The 15,333-nt window shown below is 46.5% G+C and overlaps 1 protein-coding gene across 4 annotated transcripts in view; it reads right to left on the bottom strand.

Moving 5' to 3' along the window:
* Positions 1-15,333, bottom strand: part of VPS35L (VPS35 endosomal protein sorting factor like) — a 98,551-nt gene that overhangs the window by 27,425 nt on the left and 55,793 nt on the right. For all 4 annotated transcript variants that reach the window (XM_079120848.1, XM_079120846.1, XM_079120847.1 and 1 more), the window contains exons 20-26: positions 14,517-14,579; positions 12,792-12,877; positions 11,106-11,186; positions 8,522-8,585; positions 6,312-6,410; positions 4,902-4,979; positions 3,614-3,728 (exon numbers count right to left, since the gene is read on the bottom strand). In XM_079120848.1, coding sequence (XP_078976974.1) covers positions 3,614-3,728; positions 4,902-4,979; positions 6,312-6,410; positions 8,522-8,585; positions 11,106-11,186; positions 12,792-12,877; positions 14,517-14,579 — 586 coding nt within the window. The remainder of the gene's footprint in view (positions 1-3,613; positions 3,729-4,901; positions 4,980-6,311; positions 6,411-8,521; positions 8,586-11,105; positions 11,187-12,791; positions 12,878-14,516; positions 14,580-15,333) is intronic.

Raw genomic sequence — 15,333 nt, 5'->3', positions numbered from 1 at the left:
CGGCTGTCAGTCACACACACCTGGAAGCCCTCGCTCAGGCCACTACTCTGCCTGGAGGGCCAACCCCTGCCTCCTCTCCCCTCCCGGCGCCTCCTCATAAACACCACTCGTCAGGACTCACCTAAGCACCACTTCAGTTCTAGAATACGGTCGTCTGCAGGGACTGGTTCGGGACCTGAGGACCAAAATCCACGATGCTCCAGTCCCCTCTATAAACTGGTGCGCTGTTTCCACACGACCCGTGCACGTCCTCACATGCTTCAAGCCATCGCTAGATCACTCACAATATCTCAGGCACTATAAATGCTGTGTAGGTAGTAGTTTTCTGGGGAGTGACAAGAAAGAAGTCTACAGGTGTTTGGTCCAGATGCAGCACCCCACTCACCACCCCAAATATTTTCCCTCTGTGGTTAGTTGAATTCTCAACTGCCCCCTTCGCCTTTTGAGATTAGAAACTGGAAAGATAAAGGAATAAAGGTAAAAATAAAGGGCAAAAGAATCTGCTCTCACTGGGGCCTGGTAATCATCTTCTAGAAGGAGCCACTGACAAACATGGCCAGGAAGTTATCTGGTACAGACGCTGAAAGGAAAGATAAAAAGGCATTTCTAGGCCACCACTGGGAGGGAAGCAATGACCGAACACCTGACTGCAGGTCTTCCTGCTCCCAAGTCCACTGGTGACGGGCGAGACCACAGCAGACCCCGCGGGTGCCATCGACACGCAGCACCGGTGCACGTGCAGGACGGAACTGGGCCTTCCTCAGCGACCCCACTGGCCTGCCCAAGGGCTTGAGGGGTTTCTTTGTTGGGCTGGACCCAGACCTGGCAAAGCTGAGTGCGACGAGGAAGACGCCATCAGGCTGGGTTAAGGCAGGCAGGGAGGCGGTTCAGGGAGGGTGATGCTCTGTGACCAGGATGTGCAGGGACAAAAGGAGTGGCCTTCCCACAGCCTCACTTAATTTATATTTGGCCTTCCCCTTCTCAGTAATTGAACGCATTATTTATTTTGGCCAGCAATTGCTAGGCATGGCTTTCAGAACAGCGATAATAGACTTTTAAGGTTAGCACCCCTGCATTTAGAGACTCAAGTAGGAGCCATCGGATAAATTTTTAAACATGACGTGGACACCACCTTCCCCCTCCCTGGCAGCAGCTTAAAGGCCAGGGGCGAGGCCAACAGGGAACCCAGAGTTTCACAAGGTGGACGCTGTCTATCTGCGTGTGGAGTATGGGGCTGGCATTCCATGGCTGTCCCTTGGTGTGGACCAGGGCAGCGTGGCAGAGAGAACACCTCTTCAAAGAGTTCTTGGGAATGGCCCATCTGTTTTTGTTTTATTTTATCTTTTTCTGCAGTGGTAGGCTTTGAACCTAGGGCTCCATCATGCTAAACAACATGCCCTACCACTGAGCTACCTCCCCGACCTTTTGAAGAAATTTTCAAACAGGGTCTTCCAAGTTGCCCAGGCTAGCCTCCAAACTGGCAATCCTCCTGCCTCAGCTTCCAGAGTTGCTAGGATTACTGGTGTATGTCGCCATGCCCAGCAGGCTGAGCAAATCCTTTGGTGACAGAGGAGCATTTAGCTTGAGAAGTTCTGCTTTGCTTTCTGTCCCTGGCAGCATGAAGCACTTAGGGGCTCCAGTCACAAACCTCATAAACCTGTCTGAAACCGACAAGTCAGTTCCAAGTCAGCTCTGCTTTTGTCAAGTTGGCAGAAGAAACGTCTAGGCCTCCAGCGCCCCTGCCTGCAGCCCACGGCCCCCCTGCTGCAGGAGCACCGAGGCCCAGAAGGCCCCCCAGTCTCCATTCCTAAACTGAAGAGGGAAGCCGTCTGTACGACAGGATTTCCAACCTCCAAGGAAGTGCCTTCTAATTTCCCTTTTCACTTCTACAGGTGTTGGATGGCGGCTGTTCTTTTTCGTTTTGTTTCTTGCTAACCCATCATCCTTACCAAAGCAAGGTCTGGGAGAAAGTCCCACATTGACCAACACACAGTGAGGACAGGTGTCTTTCCTAGTCAGAGAAGGGGGTGTCCAGGACAATGAGTAAGTGAACCAACAGTAAGATGTCAGCTCGTGAGCCATGGCAATACTGAGGATGAGGGCACAGCATGATGGAGAGGGAGGGGTGGCTCATCAGAACATTCTAGAAAGAGGGAACAGCCAGCGCCAAGGCTCTGAATTGGGAGGCAGCCTAGTAGGTTCAAAGAACATAAAAAGGCCCACGTGGCTAACTCAGAGACACAGTTTAATTTCACGTGTGCTGGGAAACAACTGGAGTTCCCCAGAGCTAAACAAAACCAGGCGGATGGAGGAGGTTCCTGGAGGGAACCATGTCTGAAGGCTCTGACCACCAGAGGCCTGGTGCTGGGTTCCCTGGTGCTGGGTTCAGCTCCCGCTTGAATCAGGAAGCAGATGACATCAGAGAGCCATGGAGGGCCCAAGGAATAGGGGAGTGAGGGACGCTCCCACCGGACCCAGAGGACCCATCCGAGTCCACGCAGCATGTGGTGAAGCCCAACGGCAGCACACCTGCCAGGCTGGGTTGGGGCAGACACCAGTGAGCCCCTCTGCCCTCCTCACATGGCTCCACGGGGACCTCCCAAGGTCAGTGACGCTTCCGACCACTTGCCTGGCAGGTATCCCACATGTCTGGTGGCCGAAGGGCACAGCGGCGCGTCAGTCAGGGACTGGGTGCTCAGAGCCTCACTGGAGGGCCCACCAGGGCTTCTTCCCCAGGCCATGCCTGTTTCCCATGTGGGCAAGAGGCACCAAGCACAGGCGCAGCCCCACGTGGCTACAGCAGGATGGACGGAGACTGCGCGTGCAGAGGGCCCGCCACACAACCGAGGCTGCAGGGCGTTTCTGCGACGCTGTGGTCTGACCTGCTGGACGGGTGCCCTGCGGACCTGGCACACACCACTGACACAGGCGACCCAGGTGTCCTCCACCAAACCCCTGGGAACCCACCTGAAGGCATTCTCTTGGCTCAGGTGTGGAGCAGGCCAGAGTGCCAGGAAGCTAATGTCCCAGATTAGCACACAGCCGATGACGGATGGCACTAAAGGGTAAAGAACCTGTCCTCTTCACCCCTCAGGAACAGAAGCACCGAGGTATGTTTGACCCTACCTCCCAGACATGAGTGACCCCAGCTGTGCACACTGTTGGCCCACCACCCTCTGAAGCTCACTGGGGTGGGCTCTCAGAGAAGCCCCTCCCACACATCCTCAGGCAAGCTCTGGGCCTCCTACAGAGCAAGGTTTTCACCCGTAACAGCAAGCGGCAGGGTATCCTTGCAACGGATAGGATTCTACTCGTGTGCCCTGGGGTTGCAAACACAGGACAAACAACAAAACCCAAAAATACCTATGGTGGCCGAGCAGTCCAAACCTCTCAGATTCTCCAGCTGTGCTTAGCTGCCTGAGCTGGACCAAGAAGGTTTTTCCAGGAAAGTACGTCTATAACCTGTCTCTATGATGGGTGGGTGGCTGACCTGCTCCTACTCAAGAAACAGATTTAAAACTGCATTTACGGGTCACTTTTTTCTTTCCTCCTTAAAAAACTGCCCCCCACACAGACACAGGGCGGAGCGCTCGGGAGGAAGGTGGCAGCTTACCTTGGGAGAGGCACTGGTTGGCCAAGGCAACCTGACCGGAGTGCAAGTAGAGGTTGAGCCGGGTGAAGATCCCCACCAGGGAGGGGATGGTGATGAAGCAGTAGGCGACGCAGGCCTGGGAGGGGGAACACAGGTGAGATGGGCATGCCTGTGTCTGTCCAGCACTGCTGCCAGGCAAAGCCACACCGTGCCTGCCCCACATCCCCCTCCCTCCACACCAATGCCTCCCTCGTGCTTCGCTCTCTCTCATGACCCCTGGGAAGATGGACAGGGAAGTCAGAGGACAGCATAGGAGAAGTAATTCCTCATCCCTGCAGGACACACGCAGGTGACACTTGTGGGTAGATCATGAAGGGACCCTGAAACCAATTACAAGGAATGTGGAAAGCAGAAGAGAGCACTGGGAAGAGCCCGAGGGCGGCGGGCTTGAGCGGCACAGGGCTCTCAGAGGCAGGGCTGGGATGCTCGTGTATAGAGACCATCGTGCAGGACTGCATTTTTAAAGAGCTGGATGAGTGTTGCTTTGATAAGTTTGAGCAACACATTCAAGAAGTTGATATTTATTTTCAAACTCCAGCCAGACTCTTACCAAGAGGAAAAACATGCACTAAGATTTCCAGTTATAGGCATGGTACTATAATATATAAAATTTTATTATGAGAGATATTTTATGACATTATAATAATATATTATAGCAGATAAAAATTAGAGGCAATTCGGCTGACATACAAAAATGAAAATTATCTCCCAACCTCCTCCTCAAAACACATAGAGCTTGAAAGTCTCTCATCTGAAATGGTTGGGACTACAAGTATTTCAGATTTCCTTGTTCTTTGGATTCTAGAACATTTGCATATATAAAATGAGGCTCCCTTGGGATGGGACCCAAAGGCAACCCAAAATTCACTTATGTCTCATATGCACTTATACACAGCCTGAAGGCAATGTTTTAAGTAATTTTGTGCATGAAACCAAAGTTTCTTGGTGTAGAACATTCCATTTGTGGCATTGTGTTGGTACTCAAAAGCCTGGGATTCTCGAGTATTTTGAATCTGTGGACTAGAGATGCTCAACTTGTAATAAAGTCCAGACTCCTTTGAGCATTTCTTTTTTCAAATAAGAAAACTGATCAATTATTAATATTCATTAAAAAATCAGTCTGAAATTTCAGTATTGAACCAGCCAGCCTTACCATGACACACTTGTCTTTCTCTGGGAACACTTGGCAACCTACCAACTGAATAACCCACCAGAGTTCAAAGTCAGAGTCCTTATCTTCACAACATACCCGGACAAATGCAGCCGTCTTTCTGGAATGATTTCCTTTCATTACCTTTCTTGTTTCCATGGCCAACCGGTTCACACTCTGGATTTGTTAAGAAATAAAACAGAAATGGTAATGAGATGGTGGCCAACCCAGATTAATATCTTCCACAGAGATCAGGGCATTAACTATGTACACGTCAGTGCAAACCAGCCAAGTGGGACCAAGACTGGACAGCACTGAACCCTGAAGTACCTCAGGGGTCAACAGGATGACCCTTCTCCTGGTCTAATGGGTTCACTTACTCCACTTCCAGAAACCCCACACTCTAAGCGTAAGATCTTAGAGAACGGAAGAGACCTCCATATATAAGAGCAGACCATCCACTTTAGCTACACAGTACTAACAATAAGAACAGCAAGAACTGTGGCCGCCCTGGCCGGCTAATGCACATTCATTAACTCAATTGATTCTTATAAACGTATTCATTTGATTCTTATAAACTAGTAAGCAAATGCATAAAAGCTATTCTCCTTGAACAGACATGTAGCAATTAAAAAGGCTGAAGGTTCCACAGGTAAGAAAAAGCTGCACCTACTATTCCCAAACTGTGTGCCATGGCACACCAGGGTGCTGTAGCAGTGATGGGGCACCACAGTCCTTAGGGAAACAGCAACTGTTGAACACTGTGCTGAGTGTTGGTGTGAGGTAGCTCATGACCCAACACTGGACTGATGGCCTCACATCCCTGCAGCCACATTAGACATTTGTGAAACTGGGCTCTTGGCACTTAGTATGATAAAAAGCAATACCGTGTAAAAGTTAAAAAAAAAAAAAAAAAAAGAGTCCGAACAGAAAATCAGGGCAGCAGTATCTAATCCGATTCCAAGGTTGGGAAATTGTGCAGTGCCCATGAAGCACACACACTTCATTGGTAAGTAATTATGGCTAAGGAACAAAATAAAATATTTTTCTTTTGATTTATAGATACTACTTTTAAATAGTTACCAAGTCATTAAGCCATATATACTAAATTTGTCTGAACCTAACTTCATAATAAACAGAACTGCTACTATTTCTTTTGGCCCAGGGACCACTAAGTTACCAAGAGATGCCATGATCTGAGGCATGATCTGAGGCTGGGCAAGAAAGGACTCTAGGTTACCATCTCTGTGACTCATCAGTGCAAATCACTTAACTCTGCTATTGGCAATGCAGAAACAAGAATATGCAATTTTCAGAGAAAAAGAGGTCAGTTAAACCCCCCATAAGCAAAGGCGTAGATTTTATTAATCCTTGAGAAATCACCCTTCAGACCCAGGAGAACAGTAGCAACATGGGCCAGAAGAATCCCAGATTAAGACTGGTGTGTGGCACACAGAAAATCAATAAGGATTTAATGAGAGGACGAACAAATGAGTGAAAAATCCTTACATGAATCAACTGCACGAGAACAGGCTCCAGATTGCAAAACATCGACCTGGACTCGACGTAAAAACTTAGTTGCTGTTCAAAATCACGGCCGAAGGAAACCTAGAATCAAGGAGAAAGACACCAAAAGGGCCAATGCCACCTTCAGAGGGAACACAAGCCACACACACAAGCCGGGCACACCAACTGGAAAAGCTCTATGCTGCCTCAACCCTCAATCTCGGAACTGTCAGTCTCAGCCCCGTGGCAAGGGCCCGGGACAGAACACTAGAGGCCAAAGGGCATACAGCAGCAGCTCGAAATGTCAACAGGATTTTCCAGGTGCAGAAGGAAACTGCTAGAAAGGAAATCAGGGAACTTTGTCTGCCAGAGGTGGTTTTTTCACAGAACATAAATTTGGTTCTTCGGAGCCATTTGTCAGAGTTTTTCCCTAATAAGGGCCACACCCTTCTGCTCCTGATGGGGATTCGACCTCAGCAGCTCATCAGTAGCTGCCTGAGTCACCGTAGGGATTTTCTCCACCATAAAGACTCCCCTCTTCTTCTCTTTCTTGGAATTTATGAACAGCTGGTTAACAGGAGAAATTTTACTGCTAGATCAATCATTCTGCCCAGAGAGGGTTTGACTTTGCTATTTCCATTGTAGCTATCAGATTTCACATCTTATTTCCTCATATTCTCTTCCTTTTTAACTCGGTGACTTTCAGACAAAGCCATAAAAGGCTACATACCAGCTGATTAGTACACTGTATAAACCAGGGCAAAGGCAAGTCACTGGGTAAAATCCATAGGTACACTGAAAGGCTAGTCCTGAATTTTCATCAAAATTGATATTTTACCCACAGAATCTGGCGGGCAATTAAATGAGCCCATGCTGAAGAACTCACAGTTTCAAGGCTATTTTCAAAGTGATCTCATCATTTTAGGTTTTGATATTTCTATTAAAATAGAAGACAATGGAACCAAACACAGTAGTGTGTGCAAGCGGTCCCAGCTACACAGGAGGCAGCTACAGGCTGAGGCAGGAGGATTGCTGGAGCCCAGTAGTTCAATGTGAGGCTGGGCAGCACAGTGAGACGACTTAAAAAAAAAAAAAATACAGGTGGTGCACAGCTGGTGTTTTAGGTCTGAGCATCGAGACTAAAGGCAAAGACCAACCAGGCCGGGAAGGTGTAACAGTGGGCTGTTTCCAATGAAGGCTGCAATAATCCTTCCTGCTCTGACTGGCCTCGGGCAAGGTCCCTTGGCTCTCCTCTCCTGTCCATCAAGGCAGGCCCATGATAGCTTTGAGCAGAGGCTCACTGGGCAATCACTTAAGCCTTGGCCTTGGAAGGCCCTGCAGCTTCTGTCTGTGCCCCCACGGAAGTCAACATCACGTAAGAAAGCGCAAGACTACTGAGCGATGGGAGAGTGGGAGGAAGGGTACATGGAGAAAACCCAGAGGCCCCGGCCAACAGCCAGGACCAGCGAGCAGGCGTGGACCCTCCTGCCCCATCTTGCTATGGAAGTCACCATCACCCAGAGCAACCTGGTTACCAGCCACCACAGAAGCTAAGAACTAATCAAACAGTAAAACTAAAGCCAATGCACCTCGGGGTGAACTGTCTACACAGAGTCCAGTGGACAGGGACACTGCCCACCCAGCACAACTGTGCCACCATCTGATCATCAGCACACAGGAGCTTCAAGGAGCTCCTCCTCTTAGTTTCTGGTCCCTGTGATCCTGACCATTCAAGTGTTCAGATGTCGCCCACGACCCAGGTTAATCCAGAGACCCAAGCCTGGGGTATCTGCAGGAGACCCTCCCACTGAACCGCAGGGCTGGGGATGAAGTAGAGAGCCCTCCTGGGGAGTGACAGTGTTCAAGAGGAGACAGAGAAGAACACAGAGCGCAAGACAGATAGACACCAGGTCTCCAGGACATCACAGACCCTGGGGCTACTGCTCCCCTGGAGGCCCCAGGCCTCGACTTCAGCCACATGGGCCGACAGATCCCTCTTCCAACCTTCCTCTTTCGATTTCTCCCGAGGCCAGTTGGTCTTGGCTCTCTCTGCCCCCAGGGGAGTCCGGGCTAATGTAAGATGTTTTCTAATTTCATCTATCCCAGTAAAGATGAAAAGCACCAGGGACCGCAACAAACTGCTTTCACCAGAACAGGGATAAGCAATTACATCACATTTCAAAATGCGCCGAAACTTCTACCGCCAAGCTTACCATTTTTATAAATCCATTAATCAAATGTGCCAGCATTCTCTTCTCATCCTCAAGAGTGAGTGCACTGAAATCGATAATTGTACATAATTAACACTGGGGTAATAAATGAAAGGGGGAAAAGGGGGAAAAGAGAAACATGAGCAAAAGGTAAGCAATTCAACAGGAGACAATATTTTGCATTTTCTAAATTTCAGAAAATCCCAACAAGATGTGCATTTTTCTTTGGCTGAAAATATGCAATCAGGGGCTGGGGATGTAGCTCAGCTGGTAGAGGGCTTGCCTCACAAGCACAAGGCCCTGGGTTCAATCCCCAGCACCACACACACACACACACACACAAGAAATGCAATCAGGCTGGGCATGGTGGAACATGCGTGTAATCCCACCGACTCGAGAAACTGAGGCAGAAGGATTGCAAGTTTGAGGCCCTGTCTCAAAATGAATCAAAAGGGCTGTAGCCCTCTTAAATAAATAAAAGGAATATAGTTCAATGGTAGGGAACCCCTTGGTTAAATCCCCATTAACTAATACACACACACACACACACACACACACACACACACACACACTCACAAAGGCAATCAAAATTTACATAATTTAAAAGCGCTTCTCTCCCTCAAAGATGCCATTCTCAAGATATATTTATTAACAGCAAAGGAGAAGGTAAATTTCTCTTTGAAATTTAGGTAGTAAGGTCTAATGTCAAATTTTGCATTTCAGGAAAATTTTAATATTAAAAATCTCCATCATCCATCTGAGAACTTTCCAGTAAGCCCACACAAGCCCACCATGGAGAGCCTACCACCACCATCCTACAGAGCTGCTTTACCACCAGACTATCCATCCCACCCCCACCCATCAATCTACTTTAGTTTGGGATGTTCTGTAACATAAATCAGATATCAATAGCTTCTATTTCACAGAAAATCAACACAAATAACATTTTTTTAAATGCTGAGCTTTACGGTTTTCATTATCTACATGAAGGCCTATAAATCGTTTCCTAAATTTGTTTTTAAAAAATTTAAGAGCCCAGGGCTGGTGATGTAGCTCAGTTGGTAGAGTGCTTGCCTTGAATTCAAAAGGCCCTGGGTTCAATCCCCAGCACACCACACACACACACACACACACACACATACACACATACACACACACTTAAGAGCCCAGAGCCAGGTGTGGTGGTGCACACCTGTAGCCCCCGTGACTGCGCAGGGTGCAGCAGGAGGACTGAAAGTTCAAGGCTAGTCTTGGTAACTAAGTGAGAGCCTGTCTCAGAATAAAACAGAGGGCCAGAATATCCCTGGGTTCAACCCACGCAAAACACTAAAACAATGGCAGAAAAAAGCAGCAAAAAAAAAAAAAAGGAAAAACAAATTTAAGAGCCCAGAGAAAACAGGAATGAAGGCTTCTGTTTGGTATGTTTTAGGGGAAAATAAATTTCGGTCAAGGATGACTGTCCTCCATTATGCAACGTCCCCTCTGTTCTTTACATGGCATTCCCGCCTCCTTCAGGACTCTGTGTTCGTGTGACAGAGGGATGTGAACCAAGTGATATGCGAGCCTTCCAATATCCTGGAAGAAAGTAGCTCCTCTAGGCTGGACCCAGACACGCTGAGGCACGAGCTTCCGGCAGGAAGACAAGGACGTCGCTTGGGAGGAACTGGGTACCTGGAGGATGTGCCCAGAGTAGCTGCTCTTTCTCATCTCATGGTCTCTAAGGCCAAAAACCAGTATCTTGTAAATGTGAGTGCCTCTCTGGATGTTTACTGTGTCTTTAATTCTATTTTTGTCAACAAAAGCAGATCAGGGTCCATTTGTTATGAAAAGAAATATAATATTCTTGATATTTTGATTGTATTAACTCGTGAATTGGAAAGCACAGAGCCATGAAAGTAAAGATTGTAAAGTTAAGAGTTAAAAAGAAGAAACACAATCCATCTTATTAACAGTGAGGTTCCAGAACAATTTTCTTAACTCTTAACATTTTCCAGTACATCAAGCTGCTATGCTTAAAATTCTTTGGGGATTAAAATTTCAGCCACAAATAAGCAGGGATTGTTTTAAGCATAGTCAAATGGAAACATGCATTTAAAAAAAAAAAAACTAAACAAAAAAAGCAAAGTCGGGGTAATTCAGTCTTTGACTGAAAGGTAAGGCCAGTGGATTGAATGGCGCTTCAGTTAAACTGAGCAGATAAAGTCATCCACACATGAAATGCAAGCAATTTCATTTGAATTTTAAATAACCATCTAATAATGAGATAAAATTAAAAGGCCACATTATTGGATGAGTAAGCTCATTATTATACTATCTACTGCTCTCAGAAATCTCCCAGAGATGTGGAATTTGAGTTCACCTGGATGAAACCAGCCTTTTTTCCAACAGAAATCCCTTTGTAAAAACATCTGCCATTGCACTTTCTCAAGGTTACCCTCAGCCTCCCTGCTTTGCTCCTCCTTCACTAGCAAGGATCTTAATGGACCCAGGAAAGCTCTCCCAGGCAGCTGCTGACAGCAGTCTCCCCTTGGCACTGTTAGGTGGGACCTAAACCATCCATGCTGGTCAAGCTTCATGTGCAGCTTACTTCACAGAGTCGTGCATGGTCTTGCAGATGTGCAAGAGGGCGTTCAGAATGACAGGGTCCTTGGTGGGCTCTTGCTGATGCCTAGGAGACACAGAAAGATGAGGGTCAGAGCTGTCCACTGACGGAAACGGGAGGGTGGGCTGAGTTCTCATCTGCGTAGGTATCTGTGGAGCACACATGACCCAGTTGGCATGTCACAAGGTCCACTTTACCAGTAACAGGCAATGTCTGCTTTTGCTCTATAATTTTTATTTAAATAGCAAGCTTGCTCTTTTATACATATTGCAACTTTTCCTAACTACAAAACCATGGTAAAGATAATACATTTCCTAAGCCAGGCAAAGGGTAAACCTGTTTTCTTATGTTCCTTGCAAATTCTGAAGCTGCTGCCACGCACAATCTGTGTGTGACATGTTAAGTGACAGGCCAAATGACTAATCTGCTTTCCCAAATAATATAAAGGGAGAGACTCTTACAATTAACCTTTATGTAAGTAAAACAGGTATATCTGTTCCAAGTATATTAATGATAAATACTGACATTAGAAAGGAGTTAACTCTTTTGGAAACATATCAAGACTACAACATATCCAAGCAACAAACTTCATTTTCCAAACTTGACCATATCTACATACTTAGTTTGAGCCTACTAATTTTTAATGTGACTTTGTCCTCAAAAACATGAAATCAGATTGTGCCAATTAGTTTATTAGTCCAAAACATTGAAAATCAACATATAACTCTAAGAATACTCCTGTTGGTTCACATACTCATCACTATTCATTTTCCTTCATTTTTCTTCATCCTGTAGCGAATTTATTATTTACACTTTCATTTGATCCTCATCACTGGAAGGCAGGGTTGTGTCTTGCTATTTTGCCCAGGCTGATCTTGAACTCCTGGCACCAGGAGATCCTCCTGCCTCGGGCTCCTGAGCAGCTGGTACTACAGGCGTGTACCACCATGCCAGTGACAGCAGGAGTTTTGATGACTGATGATTTTCCCATATCCGGAACAGTGTGTGGCACATAATAGGCTCTCAATAAACATCTCTGAGGCATGTTTCACATGGTGGTATGTAGGCTGTGGTAGGAAGTCACCGTGTGTGCCCGAGTTGAAATAAATAGGATCTTATCATAATGTTCTACTTTTAAAACGTAATGTCTCAGATTTTGAAAAATAAATGTAAATTAAAATAAAAATCTTTCCTGCATGTATTGTCTTAAAATTATCTCATGTACTACTGGAAGTGGGCAGCTTTGGGAAACACAGACTTCATGAAATGAAAGGAACTAAATTTGAAAACTGATCTCAAATTAGTCAGCTATGGATCTAAATGCTGAGGATGAAGACTCTCCTCGAGCTGGTACTTTCATAACTAGGCCTTTATTTTCACCTTTAAAATGTCACTCCACACGCAGTTCATCCAAAGATTCGCCTTCCGAAAACACACCAGGGCAAAACTGGCACTGCTGGCCAGGTTGACACCCACACGTGCTCACTTGCCCTTTAAGCACCATTACAAACTTTGATCATGACGCCTGCTGCGTATGTGGTTTTCCTTCCCAGGCTTTGGGCAGGAGATCCGCACACATGACCAGGCCCGGAGTGCGTGACCTGACGCCTTCGCAAGGCAGGCAGGTGAGCCCGGGAACCGGGACTTCCCATGGCATGGCGTCACACTCACTTGATAAAAGCTTCCATGATGGATCTGCACACCTCCACCCGCACACTCTCTTTTTGAAACATGTCCAGAAACGGCAGAAATTTTTCCTAAAAACAAAGAAAACACTCAATATGCAATTCACATAGGTAACTGGAAGGAAGGGTTTGGGGTCTGCTTTTCCTTTGGGGTGGTGGGGAGCACTTCTGAAAAAGCAGAAGGTGTTCCCCTGAAAGAGCCACCTGGGGCTTTTGAAAACTGTTACACGTTGAGAATCCCTGATCTGAAAATCCAAAATCTAAAATGCTCCAAATTCTGGATGTTACAGGCAGTCAAGGATGGAGTGTGAAGTTCTACAAATACTTCAGGCTGACCATTCCTAATCTAAAATCCAAAATGCTCCAAAATCCAAAATATTTTGAGCACCAACATGATGCTACAAATGGAAAGTTCCACACCATGAAACTGTTTCATGCAAAAAATTAACAGATGTATAAAATCACCTTCAGGCTGTGTGTATAAGGTATAGATACGTGAAACAAAGGAATTCTGGGTTTTGATAGGGGTCCCATCTCCTAGGTGTCTTGTTATGTGTATAGAAATATTCCAAAATCCAAAAAAGTCAGATACTTCTGGGTCCTAAGCCTTTCAGATGAAGGATATTCAATCTGAACTACTAAAACAAGGCATGTGTCCCCAGGGATTGGTGTTAGGACACATTAACATAGCACCGTCGGGGAGCCTGAGGTGACAAGCTTTGCCGGGCAGCAATGTCAGTCTTCTTGTGACTGTTCTGATGAGCTGACAAAGCCAGCGGAGTTGTTGAGTGGCTTCAAAACACAACTGTCTGTCTCTGGGTCCTGACCCTGTCCCTGGCGACTGTGACCTTGCACAGGTCACTCCACCTCTTCCAGCCTCAGTTTCCTCATCTGTAGAGAGGGGATAATAATGGCTCCCACTGACCAGGGCTGGCGTGAAAGAGGCGTGAGGCAGAGTGTAAAGTTCCAGCACAGTGCTGGGAATACGGCACACGTCCAGTACATCTGTTATCAAAAAGAAAACACCATAAAATCCTGTGAGTACATACAGGTGGAACCCAGGAGACAGAAGCTAAGTAAGGGACAGAAGTCACCTGGATTCCTACTTGCTCAAGTCACTGCAGCTCAAAAGGACGTTGCAAGATATTCTGAATAGTTGAGAGAAATGTAATTAATCTCAACTCTTGTCAGACAATGAGAACTACTAATTCACGTATTGCACAGTTTCAACATTAGATTGCATGATAAAAACCAAGTGCAAGTTGGGAATCCCTAATCTGAACTACACATTTTAGGATTAGAGAGGCTTAGTCAATTCATTCTATGCAAGTATGCCAAAATTAAAAAATCAGAAATCTGAAACTCTTTGGCCAAGGGATACACAACCTGTACCATGTGAAATTCCTTGTGCAAGAGGAAATGAGAACAAGGATGTCCAAGTAAACTGCCAAGGTTGAGGAGTTACGTCATGCCAGCAGGTACACACATCTCACTGGTAAGTGATGAACTAAAAAGGAAGACTACTTTTCTTTCAGTTTATGTGTATTTTTTCCCAAATGCTGCTTAAGTTGTCAGGACATAATTAGGTATAAATTTGATTAGCTTAACTGCTTCACAGAAATAACTGTATTTCCACCAGCCTGGGGTGTCAGGAAACATCACTGGGACATAAGATACAAATTTCCAAGGGTCACTAAGAAATGTTACTTACCACTGAGAAAAGAACTGAGAAATCATGGAAGTGGGCAATAACTTTCTTAATTATTGATTGAAGCTGTAAAACAAAAAATATGCCTTATTTAATAGAGGCTGGATATTTTTTGAAAAAGCAACCCTCTTTCCTAAGTTGCAATGACAACAGGGTAAGCCAGGACTGCTCAGGAGACGACGCATTAGGGTTAGGGTGGGCTCTGTCTTGGTCTGAGCTGGCCCTTCTTCCTCTGCATTCTAGTCTTAGGAAGCGATGTCACCTCAGTCTCAAGCCCTGTCAGTAAAATGCAGCTCACAGCACAGACAGAGAGGGCTGAGGGGTGGCTCACAGGCGGAGAGCGCCTGTGCTCTCCACTGGCCTCAGCAGCTGCTATTTGAGGACTAGATAAATATTCTCCATAAAGGGTCTACAGTCCATGATGACGACCCAACACTGCTACCGAGCAAGAAAGCAGTCACAGCCAACCATGAACAATCGTGTGTGTCTGTGTGACAATAAAACTTTATTCACAAAAACATGTGATGGGCTACATGTGGCCAGTCTGCAGACCCTATTCTAGTCCACCATGGCTCTGGATCTTCACTGGGTCAGTGGACAGGAGTTGGAGGGAGTTCAGCAATGGAGTCAAAGGCCGTGGTGTGACCTGAGCACGGGGGCATAGTCCCAGGTACTGACGTCCACTGCCCTCCCCCTAAGGTGCCCACAGTCCCAACTGCAACACACATGCACACGCATATACACACAGGCTCATCTTCCCTTCCACGTGCCATTATGAAAATGCTCAAAGATACTTAAAGAATCTCACAGCCTGCACCCA

This window comes from Sciurus vulgaris (genome assembly GCF_902686455.1).
Source record: "Sciurus vulgaris genome assembly, chromosome: 18".
Taxonomy (NCBI): domain Eukaryota; kingdom Metazoa; phylum Chordata; class Mammalia; order Rodentia; family Sciuridae; genus Sciurus; species Sciurus vulgaris.
Note: the sequence above shows the minus strand (reverse complement) of the source record. Positions and strands in the feature narration are given on the sequence as shown.